This window comes from Cladophialophora yegresii (assembly GCF_000585515.1).
Source record: "Cladophialophora yegresii CBS 114405 chromosome Unknown aczIN-supercont1.7, whole genome shotgun sequence".
Classification (NCBI taxonomy): domain Eukaryota; kingdom Fungi; phylum Ascomycota; class Eurotiomycetes; order Chaetothyriales; family Herpotrichiellaceae; genus Cladophialophora; species Cladophialophora yegresii.
In genome coordinates, this window is record NW_006913051.1 from 2,337,987 (window position 1) to 2,359,868 (window position 21,882).

General features: G+C 55.4%; 10 protein-coding genes across 10 annotated transcripts; 4 read left to right on the plus strand and 6 right to left on the minus strand.

Moving 5' to 3' along the window:
* Positions 1–747: 747 nt before the first annotated feature.
* A1O7_09947 (uncharacterized protein) lies at positions 748–1,757 on the plus strand (the record flags this gene model as incomplete). Its single annotated transcript, XM_007763931.1, has 2 exons — positions 748–1,326; positions 1,392–1,757. 2 exons carry the CDS (start codon positions 748–750, stop codon positions 1,755–1,757), a joined length of 945 nt encoding a protein of 314 aa, XP_007762121.1.
* Positions 1,758–2,462: 705 nt separating this feature from the next.
* On the minus strand, positions 2,463–4,319 carry A1O7_09948 (uncharacterized protein; the record flags this gene model as incomplete). Its single annotated transcript, XM_007763932.1, has 3 exons — positions 2,463–2,686; positions 2,803–3,088; positions 3,132–4,319. The coding sequence occupies 3 exons, from the start codon at positions 4,317–4,319 to the stop codon at positions 2,463–2,465; spliced, it is 1,698 nt and encodes a 565-aa protein (XP_007762122.1).
* Positions 4,320–4,656: 337 nt separating this feature from the next.
* On the minus strand, positions 4,657–5,439 carry A1O7_09949 (uncharacterized protein; the record flags this gene model as incomplete). Its single annotated transcript, XM_007763933.1, has 1 exon — positions 4,657–5,439. One exon carries the CDS (start codon positions 5,437–5,439, stop codon positions 4,657–4,659), a length of 783 nt encoding a protein of 260 aa, XP_007762123.1.
* Positions 5,440–6,368: 929 nt separating this feature from the next.
* Positions 6,369–6,794, plus strand: A1O7_09950 (uncharacterized protein; the record flags this gene model as incomplete). The annotated part of the gene is made up of 1 exon (XM_007763934.1): positions 6,369–6,794. The coding sequence occupies one exon, from the start codon at positions 6,369–6,371 to the stop codon at positions 6,792–6,794; it is 426 nt and encodes a 141-aa protein (XP_007762124.1).
* A 333-nt stretch (positions 6,795–7,127) lies between these two features.
* On the plus strand, positions 7,128–10,792 carry A1O7_09951 (uncharacterized protein; the record flags this gene model as incomplete). Its single annotated transcript, XM_007763935.1, has 3 exons — positions 7,128–9,001; positions 9,701–9,800; positions 9,863–10,792. 3 exons carry the CDS (start codon positions 7,128–7,130, stop codon positions 10,790–10,792), a joined length of 2,904 nt encoding a protein of 967 aa, XP_007762125.1.
* Positions 10,793–11,523: 731 nt separating this feature from the next.
* Positions 11,524–13,209, minus strand: A1O7_09952 (uncharacterized protein; the record flags this gene model as incomplete). Its single annotated transcript, XM_007763936.1, has 1 exon — positions 11,524–13,209. The coding sequence occupies one exon, from the start codon at positions 13,207–13,209 to the stop codon at positions 11,524–11,526; it is 1,686 nt and encodes a 561-aa protein (XP_007762126.1).
* Positions 13,210–14,023: 814 nt separating this feature from the next.
* On the plus strand, positions 14,024–15,709 carry A1O7_09953 (uncharacterized protein; the record flags this gene model as incomplete). Its single annotated transcript, XM_007763937.1, has 1 exon — positions 14,024–15,709. The coding sequence occupies one exon, from the start codon at positions 14,024–14,026 to the stop codon at positions 15,707–15,709; it is 1,686 nt and encodes a 561-aa protein (XP_007762127.1).
* Positions 15,710–16,631: 922 nt separating this feature from the next.
* A1O7_09954 (uncharacterized protein) lies at positions 16,632–17,767 on the minus strand (the record flags this gene model as incomplete). Its single annotated transcript, XM_007763938.1, has 2 exons — positions 16,632–17,160; positions 17,247–17,767. 2 exons carry the CDS (start codon positions 17,765–17,767, stop codon positions 16,632–16,634), a joined length of 1,050 nt encoding a protein of 349 aa, XP_007762128.1.
* An 850-nt stretch (positions 17,768–18,617) lies between these two features.
* On the minus strand, positions 18,618–19,277 carry A1O7_09955 (uncharacterized protein; the record flags this gene model as incomplete). Its single annotated transcript, XM_007763939.1, has 1 exon — positions 18,618–19,277. The coding sequence occupies one exon, from the start codon at positions 19,275–19,277 to the stop codon at positions 18,618–18,620; it is 660 nt and encodes a 219-aa protein (XP_007762129.1).
* Positions 19,278–19,685: 408 nt separating this feature from the next.
* A1O7_09956 (uncharacterized protein) lies at positions 19,686–20,715 on the minus strand (the record flags this gene model as incomplete). The annotated part of the gene is made up of 3 exons (XM_007763940.1): positions 19,686–20,072; positions 20,128–20,361; positions 20,494–20,715. The coding sequence occupies 3 exons, from the start codon at positions 20,713–20,715 to the stop codon at positions 19,686–19,688; spliced, it is 843 nt and encodes a 280-aa protein (XP_007762130.1).
* Positions 20,716–21,882: the final 1,167 nt, after the last annotated feature.

Sequence of the window (21,882 nt, forward strand, 5' to 3'; positions counted from 1 at the left end):
ACTGAAAGTCAAAAGTCTCACTGCCCAGCAACATCGCCGCGCCGCACGGCGGTCTTGTAAATACAGTCCATGGTGCATAAAAGTCCGGTACAGCAATTATGGGAGACCCGTCACGGGCGGCGCCATGAAACAAAGGTACGCCTCGCCCTATTCGTGGCGTCAGTCTTCTTGCTCGTACGAGTACTTGGACACCTGCATGCACGACGGGTAAGTGGAGGTGGTGGAGGCGGAGAGATATCGTATGTCACCATCCACATGCATGGACATGCGGAGACTTTGTACGTACAGTACAGTATGTGCCGGGCTCTCAGGCTCCCATACATTCAAGCACTCCCTTCAGCGAATGTGCTAGCACCTTTAGGACGGCGATCAATTAGCAACCGACTAGGTACGGCAAGTACTGACTCCGCCTGCTAGAGTACCTTGTGTACGGAGTACTGGGTACTCGATCGGTGACTTCGGACAATATCCACTATATCGGATCATCTCATTCCACACTCTTTAGTTCGTCCGGCGGGCGGTCGAAGAGGATTGGAGTCTACGAAGTTGTACGAGTAAGTATTCATCCTGACTTCCTTGCCACATACTTATTATCTACTTGGCTAGTCTCAGTACCTAGGTAGATAGTACATGTACAGTAGACTCCGTGGCTCCTGGTAAAATCACGAGGTGAAAACCATACGACAAACCCGACGTCCTCGCCAGTACATTCAACTTCCACCCTCTCCCCCTGGTCACGTCATCACCATGTCGAAGCTCATCGTCGTCCTCGGCGCCACCGGCACCCAAGGCGGCTCCGTGGTCAACACGTTCCTCGACACTCCCGGCTGGAAAATTCGGGCCGTCACCCGCAACGCCAATAGCGCGGCGGCCCAAGGACTCAAATCCAAAGGCGTGCACGAGGTGGTCACCGCAACGCTCCACGACGTATCTTCCCTCACCGAAGCCTTCAAGGGCGCGCACACCGTCTTCAGCGTGACCGATTTCTGGGGCCTGTATTACGATCCAGGGAACACGGAAAAGGCCGCAGCGTCGGGCCTGCCGAAGAACGTCTGGGCTTCTCGGGTCGAGGAGCAGCAGGGCAAGAACGTGTTTGATGCGGCAGCCAACACGGACGGGCTCCAAAGGTTGATCTTCTCGGGCCTGTCGAATGCCTCGAAGTGGTCTCGGGGAAAATATACCCACGTGTATCACTTCGACTCGAAGGCCCGGGCGGCCGAATACGGCCAGGCGACGTACCCGGAGTTGTGGGCCAAGACGAGCGTCCTGCAGGTTGGGTTTTACTTGTCGAATCTGTTGACCGCGCCGTTTATGAGGCCGCAGAAGGTGAGTGTGGGCTCTTGGCTTTTGTTCAGGGGAAATACTTGGGCTGTTGCTGAAGTGGTTCCCAGGACGAGAACGGCATCTACGTCTTCTCCTACAACTTCCCGATGACTGTCAAGTTGCCCTTGATCGCCACGGAGGAGGACACCGGGCCCTTCACCCGCGCTCTCGTGGAGGCGGCGCCAGGCAAGAATCTGATCGCCTACCGTGCCTGGATGACAATGGACGAGTACCTGCAGATTGTGTGCGCAGTCAAAGGCGTCAAGGCCGTGAATCAAAATGTGCCTCTCGATGCATCTTCTGGATCGCTCCCGGAGGAGCTGGTCGCCGAGTTGGCGGACAACGCCGGGTACTTTGAAGAGTTTGGGTATGAAGGCAGGGACGATCCGACGCTCGTGCATCCCAGAGACGTAAGTGCGACCTGCGCGGTATAGGGACTGATACTGATACTGACCGTGACGTTGATAGCTTGGTGTGGATGTACAGCTCCCGTCCGTCGAAGATTGGGTGAAGAAGCAGGACTGGAGTGCCGTCTTCACCTAGAGACTAGGCGGCATGGGATTCCACGCTCCCATGGAGGGTAGACCTTCATGTCTTGCGCGTCGTCCCACGGGTCTTCGAGGCTGATAGGTCCAGCGTGGTCAGGCGGTCACGCCCTCTGAGCCCCCGACGAGGTTGAAATATTCATCTAATACATGTCAGCCGGTACATGTTGTTCTCCCGATCAGCTGCTACTCACCACAACCTCTCGATTGATGTGCCAAACACCTCGAGGCGGTCGCAATGGTGTCAAATGCATACTGAATCTGGGGGCTAGGGTCTTCGCGCACGAACCACGCACACTCGCCAAGAGCCCGTTACATGTCCTGAGCCAACATGGAGCCATGGCCTCGTGGCCTCGTGGCCTGAAGTTTGTATCCCATGTCAGGCAGCTACATGAGCTGTTCGTACATGGATGATATTGAGGCCTATCAGGAGTCAAGACACGTTTACATCCCTGGCCCAAGTCTCAAGATTAGCCCTGGGCTGGACCTTGGGATCCAAGTGCTTTGCAAGCCGGCGGAAAAGGCAAGCAATGGGCTTCAGGTTGATCACCGCCCAATATCCATGACATGGAGGTTCCTCGTGCATATTCCGAATCAATGGGATTCAGTCTTCTTGGTCCACTTGAGCTTGATCCTTTCAGCATCGACTATTTTCAACGTCACCTCCACTTTGGCTTCATTCACGATTCGAAGGACCCTCGCCTTGGCAGCTTGCTCACTCTCCCCAGGTTTCCTGACCAACGCCACCCTCGAACCATTCGCAAACAGGGTGAATATGATGCGAACAAATTCCACCTGGGAGAACTTCTTGCCCGGGCCTATGAGGAGATTAGAGCCAAACTCGGCATGGCGAGAAAGTCCGGTTCCTTCAAACAAATGACCATGTCGTACAATATGTCCCTCGCAGATGCTTTGTGGGATGAGGTCAACTTACAGACTCTGGGACCTGAATTCCACGGTACAAACGAACCTGGCGCTGGTTGGAAGAGAGATGGTTTGCCAGCCTTATCCTCTGCCGGCACAATCCATCTCTCGGGCTGGAAATCCAGCGCATCGCGTCCCCAGTCGTCGGGATGGGTGTGTAATCCTGCGAAATTCAGTTGCACCGATGTCCGCGGAGGTATGATGCATTCCTTGTCCAGGATCTGAAGGCTCTGCGCGGCATTCCCCGTGTAACGAGGCATCATGACGACGGGTCCGTAGAGTCGGACAGTCTCATACTACGAGAGGTCAGCGGGTCCTCCGCGCAAAGATTCTTCTTACCATCAACGCCAAACATCTTTCGAGCAAGGGAAATGTCTCCTCGTAATACCACAGGCCCGATGGATCAGCCTTGCGTACATGGTCGACCTCTTCGGCGATCCACTCCTGCCACTCGGGGAAGACGGCAAGCAGCGTGATCGCAAAGTGGAGGGTTGCCGCCGTCGTGTCATGGCCGGCTAGATTGTAGATGAACAGGTTGCCCAGGACTTCTTCGTCGGACAGGCCTCCCGATGGCAGCTCGGACGAGTCTTTCGATGTCATGGCAGCCTCTCGTGACTGTTCGGATGCTCGCACGAGGGCACTCATCAGGTTATGACGGGTGAGGTCGCCTTGTTCGAAGGCCGTCTTCTCTTTCTCCAGCATCTCCATCATGTACCCTTTGAACTCTTCGTAGGCCAGAGCTACCCTCCGCATACCGCCGAAGAACATATACTGTGGGATGCCCGCCTTCTTCAGAAGGCTCCATAGAACGAGCTGTATGATATTTGCCAACAGTGTCTGCAAGCTTTGTCGATATCCCAGCCGGTCCGCAACTGGTGATCTGGTGTCGAGGAAGCTACTGTGCAATCCAAACCCGGCGCCACACAGCACGTTTAGTGCCACGGCATGAACGTCGGCTTGCGTCGTTGTAACATATTCTGCCTTGGACCACACCTCCAGCATCTGGTCTGCTTGTTCTGCAGATTCTCGCCACACCAAGGCGCTGTTCTGTTCATTAAAGGGCGGAACGGTGATTTTGCGGTGGCGGTCCCACACCTTGCCGTTGACCGTGTCGAGGTTCGGGCCGTAGAAGTCGAGCATGCCGTACACCTCCGGATCCTTGATGAAATCATTTTTCCGTCGCATGATATCTTCGGCGGCGGCGGGTGCAGCCATATAGATCTCATTGCTGCCGGGAGAGACAATCGTGAAGGCCTGACCATATTTGGCATGGACGGAGAATCTGGGGTAAAAGGTCCACCCGACTTCTGCTCGGTCAGCCCATTCGCCCAGGCCAAATGGCAGGGAAGTGATGATGGGTCTGAGGCGGTCTTTCGTGAGCAGCCATAGAGGATTGCGCGGATCGATGGGGCAGACCAAGATCGGTAACCCAATCTTCTTGGCTTCAATGTAGTTGTTCGTGAATCGAAACACCGACCATACCAGATAAGGCAGCGCCAAAGCCAGACCCGCGAAAACCACGAACATCCTTGTTGTGGGCAATAGAGAGTGTGTCAAGAAACAACGCTCAACCACGATGCTGGCGGCCGTAATGTCAGATTCGCGATGGGTGAGATTCTGGCGGGGAGCATTTGCCATGGACGTGATTGGCTGTCTGACGCACATGAAACTCGCTTACCACAAGGTCGATCTGGCCGTCACTGCGCGTTCAGGCCACCCCAGGCTGATCGTGCTGATGCTCGTTCTGCCTAATTAATGCGCTTCGAGTTGCCGCCATGCCATCGGACGCTTGGACGTGGTCTGGCAGAACCGTCCACGTACGGAGTACAATCTGCGACACGCTTGCGGTGGATCGGGCTGTACTTCAAATATCCGGTACGCTCACTCCTGTGAGTTCTTCCAGTCGTTTGATCAGCTGTTGCTGCACAGCCTCTTCATTTACCTCTCTTTTGGACGATCTTGGCTCGCAGTGATACCAGTACTTCCCGGACGCGTCTTTCGCCTTGCCTGAACCTTCTGCGAGCATGACATACGTATCCACGGCAGCGTCGATGTCCCCAGTAGCACCAGCACCGCCCATCTTAGTAGCAACCCAGCCTGGATCCAACGAATTGCTCCGCACGTTGGGCCACTTCTTGGCAAAGAAGCACGCAAGGAGCACATCGTGTAGCTTCGTGTCGGAGTAGGCTTGAAAGTCCCTGAAGCCTCGCTCGCCGCGCTCTTGCCAGGTAATGTCTTTAAAGGATGCGTCTCCTCCATTGTGAAGGCCTGAGGATACGAACACGAGTCGTTTGGGCTTTGGATTGATCAGGCAGGTAAGGATATATGGGCTGAGCGTATTGACTGCGAATATGCTTGGCCAACCCTCCTTCGTCTTGCGATAGGGCCCGGTATAGAGTCCGGCGTTATGAATGACAGCATCAAAGGCTCCCAAGTGATTGATATCTTCCGCCAGCTTCTTTGTCTGCGAAATATCAGAGAGGTCGCCGACAATACATGTCTCGGCATCGGGGCATGCGGATCGCGCGTCTTGCGCCCGTTGATCATTTCGCGCGTGTAGGACCACGGAATGGCCCTTCTTGACAAGAGCACGTGCGGTCAGAGAGCCCAGGCCGTCGGAGGAGCCGGTGATGAGTATACGAGCCATTATGGACGACAACTAGACCACTTCAACAGAACGTGCGCGTTGAATCTATGGCGGATGGGAACAATGCTTCGGTTTCCGTCATGATCGCCCCGCTGCTTTTTCCAATGGCTGCGCCAAAGCGGCTACAGGCTGTTTTAACCGAGTTGCGGGGGACAACGCGCTGACGCGGTCGCGTAAAGTGCTACGCGATAATAGGGACGCCTTCTGCTTCTGCTCACCTGGAACGGCTTCTCCTATTTCTATGTGGTGGAACAGGCCAGGCAAGCTCAAGCAAAGTCGAGAGCAGTACTTTGCCGCACTTGTGATAATCGGCGCATTATTGTCCCTTACCTCCCTCTTCGCTTTGAGATAAGACGGTTGCACTTCTTTAGACGACCCTGCCTAGATATTAGTCTCAAGGCATATATGTCTCTCCGTGCAGTGTTTTTGCCATCACCGTCCGTCTTTATCGGATCGGCTGGTTGACATCTTTGAGCAAGATCATGTCCTCGCAGAACTCTTCCCAGACTACCACGTCTCACTGCTTCCGCTGCCAGCATCACCCCGGCCCAAACGATGAGCCTCTGAAGCGCTGCGCCCGGTGCCGTGCCCGACACTACTGCTCGAGTGACTGCCAACGCAACGACTGGCCGAGTCACAAACACGAATGCCGTGTCCTAGCTGACGGAGGAGAGGTCCCTACAAGGAACCGCGTGACCGTGCGCGTGAGTGGCCTGCCCGGTACCAACGACTTGACACGATCTGCCGATCAAGATGTGATCTACTACCTCAAGACTTCAATGCCGCACATGTTAGATGTCTCCATTTCGGGTCCTTACCACCCATTAGAGGAGCTCGTCAATCAGGTCCACAATAGGATGGAGGTAGAAGGCAGTACCGGCGGACATAATATGCTCGACGATCTTGTCTCCAGCGGAATGTTGCCAAGCATGGAACACTTCAATGCGCCGTTGCCTGGTGGCAACATCATGAGGTTCCAACTGCTGGAGGAGACCAATCGGGAGGTCGCTAGGGCTTTGCCGTGCAAGGTGTGGCACGTCGCCGTTGCACGTCCAAATGTACGAGGAGGTGATATTGGCCTGGGAAGCCAACACCCGCCGGCTGAAGACATGGAAATGCACGGGACTTTCTTGACATCGCAAGAGGCGAATAGTCAAGCCGAGAGAGTGCTTGAAGAACTAAAAGCCAAGATGGGGAGCACTGCTGTTATGCAGAAGACGTACTCGGACGGGTTGGTACAGGGGTTCGTTCTGTCTGGGCGTGGCTCAACGGTTGATGCGAAGATGGTCCAAGTCTCATGTGACGATGGGCGGATCCAGCGGATGGACAGGTCCGGCAATCCTATACAAGCTTGAGTAACCCTCGATTGTTGGGACTCCCAACACCTTGTCCAGGTGCGCGGTCGCCGCAACACCGTGCACACGTGTAAATACAACGCCAGCTTGGCCCCGACCGTGTTGCTGGGGCCCGCGTTGGAGCGGGAGGCCACCACCACCCAAGCCTGGATATTGGACTTTGCCGGTTTAGGACTAGTCGATATCGCGGAGAGTCGCCAAGGAAGAATTTATCTGGTGCTTGACGATCGACTAATTACACGCTTATGGTTCTCATCGTTATTTATATTTCTCCCTTAAAAGCGAAACCTCGCACCTTCAGGTCATTGTCAATCCCAGGAACGCACTGTAGAGATGGCGGGCCAGGCGCAGGAGGGTTGCTCGGCTCTCCCGGACTACTTACAGACAATTCTGGACCAGTTGCCGGACGACCATAGTGTCGCACTCAGCTATCCCAATGGCCCATCAGTAGCAGATATCAAGAAGATCACTGATCGGCGGAGGAGGTTCGCGTACCTTTTGCTGGCTCGCCATCGTTTGACTGAACGATCAGCGAACTGTCCCGGTCCTTGTCCCGAAACGATCCTCAAACGTGCAGAAGTCTACGAGGCCTTGGGCTACAGCGAGCTGGCTCTAGCGGATGCGTATGTTTCATATACATTGTGCTTGGTGGCTCTTGACGGGCCCGATATCTCAGATCTTGTGCCGGTTGATTCGGACGGCGAGCCCTGGCCGACAAATGGGCCCGAGCAGGACGAGCACGAGTCGACTGCTGTGGCGTTAAGGCACAAGTACTGGTCTCTCGTTTTCATGTGTCGTTCCGCCATCATCTTAGGCGTTCAGATCCAAGCCAAGCTCTGGATCGATGAGATCTTGGCGGTGAAGAGAGCCATTCGTGGATTGGAAGGAGACGAGACAACGAACAAGGCCAAGGACATTGACGAGGTCACGGGAGACTTCTGCAAATACTCGACCGTGTATGAGGATGAGTCCAAGTTCAAAAAATGTGTGGGGATACTGCGGCAAGAGGACCATAAGCCAACAGTTTTCGGCTGGTGTCAGCGGCAAGTCTACCCCTGGAATGAACATGAGCCCGAAAGGATGTCCAAAGAGGCATTAAAAGACATCAACGATAAGCTCCACGAGGCAGCACCAGATCTGGAGGTGGAAATCTCCACGCTACCGACACTCACGCCATCCCTGGAACTGGGTGTACAGAGGCTGTCCATTGGCGAGAAAGAACCCAGTGTATCGACCCATGCCAATTGCTCTTCGCAATTGGGCCTCTTTGCGAAGAAGCAGCTAGCATCTGGAGCCACCATTCTGAAAGAACGATCAGTCCTAACGGGCATACGACCGCACGGGGAAGCGCTCTGTGACGCTTGTGCAGCTGATCTGGAAGGGATTGATCAAGCAGATCGCAGGCACTGTACAGGATGTCATATTCCGTTCTGCTCCGAACACTGCCAATCAGCTGCAACACAGCGATATCACCATCCGAACGTGGATGATTACGAGACAGACGAAGGCTATCCCCCAGCCGAAGCACCCTTCTGTGCAGGGACGAGTGGCAACGACGACATCCACAATCTTGGCCGAGCTGAGAGCTCGACGACCCCGGAATGGGACTTGTACTTCCTATTGCTGTCCCGGACGATGCAGATGTCGGAGACGCAGAAACTTCACCCGCTCGACCTCTTCGAGATCAAATATCTCTGGGGCGATTTCTCCCCAACGCCCAGTGTCAATGATCTGCCGATCAAGAGCGGCCCAAAAACTCTGCCCTACAGCGTGCGGCATCATGTCGAATTGCCCCTGCAGTGGTTTGAGATTCTCATGCATTCGCGCGACAGGTGCACACCCTACAGTGCCACTTGGTTGAAGAAGTACGACTGGTGGATCATTCAGACGCTGTTCGCCAAATTTCGAGGAGTGGCCGACGCCCAACAGTCGACATGGACCGGCAAGCCTGAGGTAGCTGCTGTTCATCCACTCTGGTGTCTGGCAAACCACAGTTGCAACCCGAACGTGACCTGGAAACCGTCCGGCGTCAGAAACCTGACTGTCGTGAAGGAAAGAGTCTGGGAACGCCCTGACAAGTCCAGCATACTCCCGTGGGAGGGGATCCGTGCCGGTGAAGAGATCTGGAACCACTATACCGGTGTCCAGGAGAAAGACCACCGGGAACGGCAAGGCCGCCTGCAAGCTGTACTGGGAGGTGATTGCAGGTGCGAGAGGTGCGCATATGAAGCAAGACGGCACACTGCCACAAGACTAGGCGAGACGGCTCGACACCATGCCAATACTGCGTTCAAGTCGGTTAGAGGATCCCGTTCCTCGGCTGACGGCTAGCAGCGTTTGTCACACGGCTTCCAAGAGCGTATGGACATGCTCTTGCGGACACGGATGAGCCCACCGGAAGATGCTGGATTCAAAATCGTCGATTGATGGGCAATGTCTCGCTACGCCCCGTTCATTGCATTCTCCTCCCTGTCACACTTGCTGTCTCACCGGGAAGCCCCTTCTGCGTTTTCACCGTCAATATCCTCTTAAACTGGCTGTTCATGCCTCTTCTCGAGAATGGCTGCTGCAGCAGGCATGACTGGTGTCAACTGCAGCCGCCACAGGTCGCTGCTGCCAATGACTGAGCCCACCAACCTCCAACAGACGATCCACCGGCGTTCCGATATCAACAGTCCATCTGTGTTGTTTTTCGAAAGGAGTCGTTCCGAAAAAGCATTCCATTCGTATATGCATTCCCATAGAGACGGGGCCACGGGTCCAACAGCATTCATTTTGTCCTCCTATCCATATCTATGCAAACCATCAAAGACAATGACCGACATTCAGCGCCCACCCATTAAGCCTTCTCGTCCTCAACTGTCAACCCGCATCTAGCAGAGCCTCGCCGACCTGATCCCACACAGAACGACCTTCCGCCGTCTCGGCGGCTACAGCCGAGCTTTCTTCCTCGACCACTGGCCAGACCTCCTCCTCGTCCTCCTCATCACCGCCATTGCGGGGGCGGTACGTGCCCTGTCGTCTCTCGCTCAAGCTGTGGTGGTCAAGAAACTTACCATCAGCCATAGGTCTTCCTCATCCCGTCGCGACCACCTCTCCTCTTCCCACTCCTAGACCCTACCGGCGCTGTCTACAATCCCTCCTTAGCATATCCTTACCGACCTGCAATCCTCAACTCCCTGACTGCGGGCTTGCTGGGCTCCCTCATTCCGTTAGGTGCAATCCTCCTCTCGCAACTCATCATCCGGTCCTTTGCCGATTTCTCTGCCGCAACGCTTGGGCTCTCTTACGCCCTCGCTACTGGGACGTGTGCCCAGATGATCCTCAAAAAGACCATTGGAGGGCTAAGACCACATTTCCTCGCCGTGTGCAAGCCGCGGCCTGTGCCGCTCGGGAGCGGCGTCGGGTTCAATGGGATCATGTATCGCCCGCAAGACGTGTGCACGGGCAATCTCAGTGAAATCGAATGGGGGATACAGTCCTTCCCCTCAGGACACAGTGAAATCGCCTTTGCAGGATTTGGCTATCTGGCCATCTACTTTTTCACGCACCTCCACTGTGGCAGCCATGACTGGCGTGCCGGAAAACTGGGCTTCTGGAGGATGTTGCTGGTGCTGATGCCGCTTTTGTTCGCGGCGTGGATTTCCTCCACGTTGTGGTTGAGTTACCATCATCACGCGAGTGATTGTCTGGCTGGGGCGGCGATCGGGACGTTGACGGCGTTGTTCGGCTACAGAACCACGTACAGGACTCTGACCGGCGGCACGACGAATTGGAAGCCAAGAGTCGGTAGACGGCTGAAGCGGGCGTTGGAAGAGAAGAGGGAGGATCAGACGATGGCAGGGCAAGACGAGATCGAGTTGGACCAGAGGCACGGCATCGATGGTGCGGACGAGACACTTGACCTAGAGAGAGCGTGGAGGAGATCAGGCTGGAGTCCGCCACCTCCGAGCTTGAACTGGCGCGATAGCGAGTGTATCCAGAACTGCGAACAATGATCCTGTAGTGAGCTGGAGATTCTGTACCTAGTCGTATTGTGCTGACAGAAAACGCCCAACACTAAACGACTGGGTCAATATTCAACGGGTGGATATGAACACGGCAGCAATGGCACTCACTTGCAGTTGTAGACATATGCTTTTCGTGTATCAGGTCATCAATATCATCATTGCAATAGTACATCTCCAGATGGGTGATGCCAGCCTTGGTCATCTCCATCTGTGCTCTGTCAAGGTTATTCGCACGCCTCTGCACCAGTACCGAGCGCTTGGATACGAACACGGTAGTGGCAGCAGCACTCGCTGGGTAGACATATCTTGCGTTTTCCGCGTCATCGACATCATCATTGCAATGGTACAGTGCCAGATAGATGATCCCTGGAACTCGGCACCTTCATCTGTGCTGTATCAGGGTTATCCGCACACCTGAAGCTAAACCTCCAGCGTCGCCTCGCACTAAGTTTGGCGGTGACGACGAGCATCGGCGGTGGGAAATCCTTCTCGGAGGTGTTAGTGCTCATGAGCTGGCCGCGCACCTCGTTGCCGTCGAGATGCTGCAGGAAGTCGAGGTGCAAGAAGGGGCAGCGGAACTTGGCTTGAGGTGTAGTCTCTTCACGCACTCGCCTCCTCCTTTGTCTTGATCCGACGCTGCCTGAGAGTAATTACCTGTCAAGTGCCCGGTCAAGCCAGAGTGTTTCGTCGTTTACGCTTTACGGCGGCGCGAAACCCATTCAAAGCTCAGCCTTGATGGTCCCGTCCTCGTACGCCGCGGGTGAAGCTACATCGAGAGAAAAGGCCTCGCGTTCGGGGCCATGACCATTATTCATCGGCGTGGTCGGCACGCTGCTCTCCCCAGCGTCATATCCCGCTGCGGTGGCCTGGGCCTGGTTGGACTCTGTCTCGTCTGTCCCTTCTTCGAGATGCTCTTTCAGTTTGCTCTTGCTTTTGCTCTTTCCCTTGTGCTGATGCTGATGGTCAGCTTGGTGGTGACGATGAGCACCTGGTTCCCCTTCTCTTATCTGACCTTCCGCCTGTACCTGCCGCTCCTTCTTGGCCGCCTCTCTTTCTTTCCGCCGTTTTCTCCGCTCTTCCCGTTCGTCCTCGGCGGTACCGCTCATGCTCAAGCTCGTGCTGGTCAAGGGACTCAAGAGCGGGGATCCCGTTGGGGTGCCGTCCTTCCTGTCGCGTGTGGGTTTCCGCCTCACGCTCGCGGTGCTGGAAACACTACTTCCGCGGCGCATGCGCTCGGAGAGCGGACGTTCCGTCGTGCCGTCGAACTCGAGATGGGGCGTCGACGAGCGGGACGACTGGCGGCTGAGGCTGCGCGTGTGGTTGTGCTTCTCCGAGAGAGACGCGCGATGCGACGAGCCGTGTAAATGGTGGCCGAGCGGATGTTTCTCCAGATCCTGGTGCTTGCGCTGGTGGTTGTGCCGTGTCGACTGCAGACGCCAGGCGCCCGTCCACCACTTCCACCCGCCCGCTTCTTTCGCCTTGGTGCGTCTCTGGGTGTGCAATTTGCGACGGAGGCCCGCGCGCCGCTCGTTCTCCTTGTCCCAGTACTCGGTGCGGTATTCCTCCCAGTTCTCGCGGAACTCCGGGGAGAAGGACTTGGGGAGGAGGAGGAGCATGATGCCGTCGCCGCCCTTGGCGAGGTCTTCTTCGACGATGATACCCATCTCGTGCTCCACGAGGTGCCAGTCGCTGCCGCCGGCTTCGCGCCAGAGGCCGAACGGCAGCAGGAAACTCAGGTGGCCGAGCATTTCGCGGACGAAGCGTTTCTTGGTGATGACCACGCGGAGGTTGAAGGTGCGGAGCCCGCGGTTCGTGGTGCCTAGCCATTTCCGCGGCCATCGGATGCCCCGCTCCCATTGTCCTGTGCCCCAGACGAGGAGGACGGTCACGACGCCTCCCATCAGGGCGAGTTTCTCGCCCGTCTCGATCACCCAGTAAACCGAGCCGCCCAAGCCGGTGCCATCTTCTCTTGGGCGCAGGAATAGCGCATAGAAGAAGAGCCCGTTCCACGCTGCTAGAAGGAGGAGGAAGAAGGTGTTCAGACGCCGCCGCGAGACCAGGTGGAGGTACTGTGCTCGGAGGGAGGATTCGAGGATCAACAGGTTCAGGTAGATCTGGGGCGGGGCCGACGGGAGGGTCGAGAGATGGGGGTCCAACGAGGACTGCTGTGCGTCGGAGGACTGCTTGCCCAGATACTGTAAGGGGGGAGGTATGGGCGAGGCGGAGATGTTGGTGGTGGGTGCGCCTTTGACGATTTGGTTGAGACGGTGCTCGGGCGAGGCGGAGGTCATGGTTGCGGCGGAGAGCGTGCGCCTGATGGCGTCGTTGGAAGCGATGGGTTCTTCGGCGTAGATCACGGTAGGGCCATGGAGGAACGTGAGGCCTGCAAAGTTCCGCTTGCTCATCTAGTCATTGCGCGCGTGCGGGCGGACTGGTGGAGGGGAATCGAAAGACGAGGATGACGAGGCTGGACGGGGCCGGGCAGCTGAAAGTCTGTGGTCGCCAGTCAAGAACACAAGGTACGAGATGCTTCCTGCAGAAGACTGCGGTGCCAGGCAGCACAATTGGGTTATCTCGACCGTGCAGCAGACTATCTCAGGTAGGCAAACAAGCGCAGCATCAGAATGGTGACCGGGCTGAACGTCAAATGAGCGACGAATGAAGCACGAGGCACGAGGCATGAGGCATCAGGCATCAGGCATGCTTAACTCCGCGTCCGAGCGACTGGCGGGCGAATCGGGATCCGAGTGGCTGCTCGTGCATTGCTGCCCCTTCGCATTTTGGGGGCATGACGATGTCGGTGTTGACCACCGTCGACCGTCCGACTGACCGGACTGGACTTTTACTCTCTATTTCCTTTCTGCATAGCGGCGCTGCCTCTGGGGGACAAATCGCTTTCGCTTATCTGCTTCATGAATCCTTCTGCCTGGCCGCAACTCACCATAGAAAAATTAGACGCGGACACCAACTCCACGACGTCAGCGTTGACTTGCATTGAAATACCCTGCCTCCGCATCACCTCCATCTGACTGGGAGGCAAATGTCTCGTATATGAGACGAACTCTCCCTTCAGCACTCCCACTCCTAGAGGCGGCCCCCAGAGTCCGGCACCTTTCTCCTCGCCCTGCTCCTCGCTTTCAATCCTCTTCTACACCAGCGGCACTTGCGACCGACCCCGAGGAGCTCCTCATCGCTCCGACATCCCACCGTCCACCCGTCATGTCCTCCGCTGCCGACTCAGACGGTGAGATCCAGGGCCGGACGCAGAGAAGCCCTCTCGCCTCCCAGCGTGCAAGGGAAGAGAAGCAAAACCCCCGGAAATCCCGCCTCGAAGGGCTCTTTCCGCTCTCATACAAGCAAGGCTTCTCACAGTGGTGGACAGCCCTGCCTGCCGCTCAAGCAGAACATCGCGTCCTCTCCTTCGTACCTTACCTCCAACAGCCGCCAACTCACGCAAAGACTGGGTCTGCGCCGCCCACACGGAGCGCCTCGACGGTCTCAATCAACCAGGACGCCCCCTCAGAGCAGATCGCGACGACAAGCTCCTTTACTGACCCGTACGGACCGCGAAGATGGCACTCCCGCCTCGTGCCGCTGTCCGGGAAGAACCGCGCCCTCAACGAATTCTCCGTCGAACGCACAGGCGAAGATGTCGAGAACAACCTGGTAATTCTACACGGCTACGGCGCCGGACTGGGCTTCTTCTACAAGAACTTCGAGCCCCTCTCCCGAGCAAAGGGGTGGCAACTCTACGCATTAGACATGCTCGGTATGGGCCGCAGTTCGCGTCCACCTTTCAAACTAAGATCCAGGACGAGGGAAGCGCAAATCACAGAGGCCGAGGACTGGTTCATCGACAGCCTGGAAGAATGGCGCGTGAAGAAGAAGATCGACAAGTTCACCCTGATAGGCCATTCCATGGGCGGCTACATGGCTGTTTGTTATGCGCTCAAATACCCGGGCCGGTTGAACAAATTGATACTCGCCAGCCCGGTGGGCATACCCGAGGACCCCTATGCCACGCACGCGGCTATGCCACCTCCACCAGAGCAAGATGGAGACGCCGACTCGTCTCCAAGCAAGGGCGATAACAACAACTTCCTCAACGGCCGGAAGAAAGCAGAACAAGACGCCCAACTAAGACAAAAAGCGAACCCGAACCGTCTACCCGCTAACGACGACGCCACGGATTCCGATGCCTCAACAGCGCCGCCGCCGCGGCGACCCCTTCCCAAGTGGCTCACCTACCTTTGGGACGCAAATATTTCACCGTTCAGTTTCGTTCGCTGGGCCGGTCCGCTAGGTCCCCGGCTCGTCAGCGGGTGGACGTCGCGGCGGTTTTCGCATCTCCCAGCAGAAGAGGCCCTCGCTCTGCACGATTACAGCTACTCATTGTTCCGGCTTACTGGCTCAGGGGAATACGCGCTCGCTTACATCTTGGCTCCGGGTGCATTCGCCCGGAGTCCCTTGATCAGACGAATCGGAGGCGTGGGTCGACAACCTCTGGAGTCGAGGACCCATCAAGTCAACGACGCCGGTGTATTGGAACAACATCCCGGAGCATCCTCCCCTGCATCACCTGGGACCGACGCTTCCACGTCGCCCAAGCAACCGTACGAGCCTGGTCTCCCCGTCGTGCTCATGTACGGCGAGAACGACTGGATGGACGTCAAGGGCGGGTACGCAGCAAAGAAGAAGATCGACGCCGAGACCCAGCGCAACCTTGCCAACGCTTCGGCTGAAGAAAAGGAACGCGACCAGGGTAGTGCCAAGGTCGTCATCATCAAGGACGCTGGACATCACTTATACTTGGATAACGCGCAGGACTTTAATGACGTGATTCTACAAGAGATGGAGGATGTGAGGAGAAGAAGTCGGAAGGAGACAGGGGTGGGAGGTCGATGAGGCGATATTGATGACTGTTTTTTTACTGCTTCTCATTCCAGCCGGCTTCATTGGTGATTTGGTATGGGATCGCGGTACACTGTGCTAGAGCTGCATCCACATAAGGGATACATCGGTGTGGGTATGGACAAGATTCTACACATTAAGAATTCATAGAGTACTGGGCAGGATGCCCGAGTATGGTAGCATTTAGAGCCCAATCAACGCAAGATAGGGCAAAGTCTTGGAGCAAGCGAGCAAGCAATCAATCGCCGCCAGGGTTTTCTAATCATTCATAACCTGAGCCGCTCGAATGCCGGCACCGGTTACTGGTGATGCTGCTGTTGCCATCGCCTGTGTGAGCTCGATCTTTAGGCAAGAAGAGAATGCGCCATGTGCTTCTAACTAGGAACGCAGGGAACAATCTGTCAGGATTGGAACATTGAATGATCCAGGCATTATCGGAGTCTCGGTACTGTACTCGTCTCGTCCTATTCCGGCTTGTAGCCGCCATCAGCGAGACTGCCATTGCCCAGTAGTTAGATTCAAGCATATGTGGATATTACCTAGGTACTCCGTACTCTGGTATCATTCGCAACGGACACGCCTGGTTTAAAAGTTGAACAGCACAGTCACAAAATGCGGAAGTCTAATCAACATGCTGGCCTTTTTCTCCACGAGGCGATCTGCATGTTGAGCTCGTTGCGCCTCTTTAAGAGGGCCTCCTCTTCACGTCTCTGGTACTGGTCCTGGTCCTGGGCTGGTCTCGTCAACCCCTTAGGGACTCGTTCTTATGGTGTCTGTCATCACTCATCTAGGATTGACCACGGCTATATACCTAGACGTACAGTTGTACGAGCAGGCCGCGCAATACGCAGGGTCTTCCAACTTCCAGTGCCTCATACTTTATCACCGCCAGTCTTTCAGAGCCTCGGGCTCTTGCTCACGGCGTCTCAGCAACCCGATAGACCAACTTCTCCCCGCTCACCTTGCCGTTCTTCATGTCCTCCATACCCCTGAGCACGCCCTCCAACCCACCCTCGCCGACAGTCTGCTTGTGCGCCTTGATCTTGCCCTCCCTGAGCAACCCCTCCGTCATGGCCATGAACTTCTTGGCGTACTCAAAGTCCTCATCCACGGCCGGAAACTCCTGGGGTCCAAACTTGAACGACTCGCCAAAGATGGTATACATGAGCGTGCTGACGCTCTCGACGTCCTCGCGCGGGCAACTGACGGGCAAGATGGAGCCGTACTTGCAACCCGAGCCGGCGGAGGAGAGGGCGTCGGCGCAGAACTGCGCGCTGTCCTTTTCGCTGATCGTGTCCCACGCCAGTTTGAGCTTGTCGTCCGTGAGTTTCCGGATCTTGACCGCGGCGTCCTTGTCGTTGTAGTCGAACACCTCGGCCGCGCCGAGGGATTTGACATAGTCGAAGTTGCGCGGCGAGCACGTCGTCAGGACGGTGTAGCCGGCCCTAGACCCCGGGTAAGCACAGTTGTACATTTCTGGATTGGTCACGCCGTGCGTGACGACTGGTTCAAGGGCAGGGCTAAAACTCACAAATTCGCAAACTGGATCCCCAGCGCGCCCGTCGCGGTGCTCCCCGCGTAGATCAACACGTACGTCTTCTCCCCCTTGATCGGGTCCGTAGGCCAGTTGAGCTTCAACGCCTTCTGGAACAAGCCCTGCATCACGGTGGTCGTGCCCAGCGGGAGCGTGGCCGCGGCCTCGAAACTCAACGAGTCGGGCATCTTCATCTGGATGTCCCCCTTGGCGAGGACGTACTCGGCGAAGGCCCCGTCGTCGGGCTGCACAAAGTTGCCGCCGTGCGCGACGCCCGCGACGCGGTCCCCTTTGCTCCACGACTTGGTCACGGCCGAGCCGACCTCCTCGACTGTGCCCGAGAAATCGCACCCGACTAGGCCTCCCTGTGCGCCGAGGCCGAAGGCGACGTGCTTCCAGTCTGTCGGGTTGAGGGCCACGGCCGCGGTCTTGACGAGGATATAGTCATCGCGCAGTGCGGGCGTGGGCCGGTCGCGGTCGACGTAGGCTTCTTTGCCCTTGATCACGACGGCTTTCATGGCGGATGGTGGGGCTGTATAAGGATGGCTTAATAGTGCGTTCAGGTCTAGAGAAACCGAGTTTTGCAATCAGAATAATTCACAAATATGATTGTTCGAAAATGAATCTCTAATTAACACGAATGTTGAAAGAAACCCGGAGATAAAATTCAGAAGTGGAGTGCAAAACAATGACATTCTCATGATATCATCGATGGAAATATAGTCCCTAAGCCAGAGGGCAGAAGGGAGCAGTGAGCAAGTGGCCGGAAAGCATATTCTCCCGACCGAACGAGCACAGCACAGATGGTCCCAAGTGGACTCTGATGTCGAGGTGTGTCTTGGTGAGCGCGAGCTCGGAGGAGGTGGTGGGGTGGGATGGGATTCGCGAATCGTCACTATTACCTCGGTCAGTAGTCGAGTGGAGCTGACGAAGATATCACAACAGCCTGATCTGGATAGGTGCAGCATGCGGCCGTCCTCGAAGCAAAACTGCCGGTTGGTGGAGTCGCTTCCATAAGGTAGCGAACGCTCTCATTTCAGTAATGTGTGTACTCCGAACGTAGGGGCGGAGCTTGACAGTGACGCCAGTCTCTCCTTGCTTGGCGGCTCAAGCGGGGATCGCCCCCTACATACCGACCGTGCCGCTGTCGTAGTAAAACCGTCACCTTACGACTCATCCCTTCTCATCATCATCTCAACTTCTACTCACCTGCTTACTCACTGCTATGTTCAGAACCATCGAAAAAACATGACCTTAGCTGATCTTCTTTCTGTAATATGCTGTTCACCTAGGTGTCGTCGCAGGAATGGTATCCACGAATCCCAAGGTCATCCTTCACAGATGCTCACCATATTTCTCCATAACTTGTCAAACCTGTTTTAGCGCCGCCTGGACTTGTTTGGCGAATTCCGCAATTGCCTTTTTGATGTCGACGCTGTTCATGGAATTGGACTCGACCCGGACAAGGGTGTCCGGGTTTTTCTTCGAAAGACGAAATCCCATGAAATGTTGACAATACACCCCGAAATTGCGATCCCAAGTCTCCGGAATTTTTTTGGTCAGGTCATTGTGGTCCAGGAACTTGGTTTTGAACACTGGGTAGAAGGTATCCCACCATTTCTCCGGCGCAAAGGTGGCATTTGCCATCTCCACACAGATTTTGTCGAGGCCATCTCTATCTACTTTGCCGCTTAGAGCATCAGGTGGCAAAGTTATAGAGTATATCTCTGGTTCGGTCGCGGTGGGTTTCTGCAGAGTCAGCTCAGTACCCTTGAGGTAGCCGTCAGGCTTGATGGAAATAATGAATACCTCTTTCTTGATCTCCAAGCAATTGTAAGAGGAGATGTCCGGCTCTGTGAAGGATGTCTTGTCCCAAGATGTGTTGGGAAGATATGCGCTCTGGACTTTGACGCAGCACCTGTGAGTAAGCTTCGATATTCTCGGCAGGCATTCTTTACGAATGTCGTTAGCCGTCATGCGTTTACCGTTGTCCTTTGTCCATTGACCGGACAGCCAGAGAGCGATCATTCCCGTAACATGTGGAGCAGCTTCGAGAAGTTGTCAGTTCTGGCAAAGGATCAAGGGATGCTCGATCCGCACCGAACGAAGTACCATCCACCCATCCCGTCGTCCACAATGGGGTCAATGCCGTTCCTGGAGCATAGATGTCGACTTCTGTAGCGATGTTAGCCTGAAGATTCACAGCCGAATCCGAACTCGGATTCGAACTCGATTTACCGAAAGGGGTGGGACTCGCCCCTTCCACGGCCGCTGGGACCGTTCGCTTCAAGCAAACCCCCGAAGCCAGATCTATGCCATGGTCGACCATGTCTATCAACAGCTCCGACTAGGATTGTTTCCGGCATCGCTTGTGGACCGTACTTCCACATAGCTGCGTTTTCCTGTATACAAGTCAGCAGATCTCAGCTCGGAGTTTCATAGACGGAAACCACAGACGTTCACATTCCCAGCTGCTGCAACGATGATGATGCCCGCGTCCAACACCCTTCTCAGGGCTATGAGAAGATCATCTGACGCCTTACTGGGTCCTTTGAAGTCACCGAAAGAGCAATTGAGGACGGCTGGCTTTTTGGCGTCGTCTGCTGATAGACTCTTCCGGTGTTGCAAGATTGCTTCCATTCCCCCGAGCGCACTGGCTGTGGAGATCTCCTTGTCCTTTGCCCATACTTTGATAGTACTATCCCTCGCAACGCCATATGTGTCACCCGCTGCGATGTCAGTGACGAGCGCGGCATGAGCGAGGACCCCGGGCTGTGCCGTTACTGTGCCAGCAAAGGCAGTCAGGCGACCCGGCTTTTGATTCTATTTGATGTATCTCAGCAGTTGTTCATTTCCTGTTCGTTGGGATGTCGCTTACGAAGTCCTCTGTGCGATATCCGTTTTCATCCACGATGTAAATGGTCGTATTCTTTCCAAGGTCATCAGAGAGACAATTTTTCCAACGCGGAGTCGTATTGTCGTAGACCCAGGTCCCATTGGATGGAATGCGCAGGAATTGCTTCTGGTCTATGGTGATCCTTGATAATCCCCAATTTCGTGAACGTGTTTCCATGCTTTGCAAGGCATGATCTTGGTCAACGGACTCGACTTCCTTTGTAGATATTAGCATGCTTTTCAAGCCCGAGAAAATCGTCAGGCGTTAGTAAAGATGAAATTGATAGCCTTCTGTTTTTCGGGTGCCGTCGTTCATGTATCCATTCCAGGCCGTGATCGCGCAACTTACAGGCAGCTTGTCGATTTCTTTCAACAGATCAGGGTGGAATTGACCGGTGTATCCGAAAAATACCAATTCCAAGCGGGTCTGAATTCCAGCGTAGGGTTTCCCTGCCGCGTCTTTGCTGTATTTGGCGTCTTTACATTTCGTGGCGACGAGGTCAGTGTGGGCCTTGAACTGGGTAGCATTTGTCCCGGGCCTCAGGCGAACAATGTAAGTGGGCTGTGACATGATCAAGCATATGATGGGTGTTTTTGAAAAGAAGCAAGAGGAGCTGTCGACCGAGGAAGAATTGTCTGCTGCAAGAACATCGGGACAGGGACTTGTTTCTATACACCTCAAGCAGGTCCAGATATCCTGGCGCGGAAACACAAGGCGGGCGTGGTTAGCCGAATAAGCAAGACAGTTCAACGACCATGCACAGCTCGCACAGTAGCCAAAGCCAAATCAACAGAGTCCAAACGGCACTGCCAAAGCTGGCAGCATGCAGGGTCACAACAATCCACGTGTTCACCGTGGCAGGTGGCGGTCGATGCGTCGAGCTGAAAAATGTCCGATGCTCTTCCGCGACAAGACGTAGCTAAAGCTACGGAACTCGTGCATTCGGGACAGACAGAGAAGGTCCAGCAGTGCGTGTCCGTCTAACAACCAGCACGTAGGCGGAGAGCAAGCGTCACAATGACGGCTAAGAGCACTGCAACGCCTTCATTTCATTGTTGTGTACATGTCTGAAGGGAAACTAAAGAGAGAAGCAAAGGGGGGTAAAGAGCCATAAGGACTCGATGAATGGCAGGTGCCACCAGTCCCCGTCGGGCCTAGTCCCTTCATGTGACAGTCCGCATTGGAGAAGACCAGAGATCAGTTGGAAGGAGCAATTTGGTGGGGCTAAGACCGCGACCGAGCGAAAGTTTCGGGACATATGCACAATTCAGCGGCACGCACTGGCTTCACGTGGTCATGCGTAGACGGACTAGACAGCCTCAGCCAGCCACGACTCAATGTAGGCTTGAAAGTCTAGCAGCGCTCAGACCAAGGAGACGACGGCCGGTCGCCACTACCTGTATCTGTACGTACTCTAGTGAGTCGCACGTGCATAACATGGAAAAGGGCGAAAAGCAAGACTACAAGAAGCATGACTGGCCGAGAGAGCCTGTCATTGAAGGAGGAAAGCGAATGAGCTGACCGAGTCATCCCACTACTCCCGTTGATATGAAGACTCCAGTAATTAGAGCTCGGAATCAAGCATCACTATTCCAAACGACATTCCCAAACACTGACTTTGAATTTGATCCTTTCCCTTCATTACTTTGCCAGCGCTAGCGTGAACACCTTCCAGGCGGTAATCCCGGCTTGCAACAGCCCAGGATCGAGGGAGGTAGAAATGTGCTGCGTTACCCA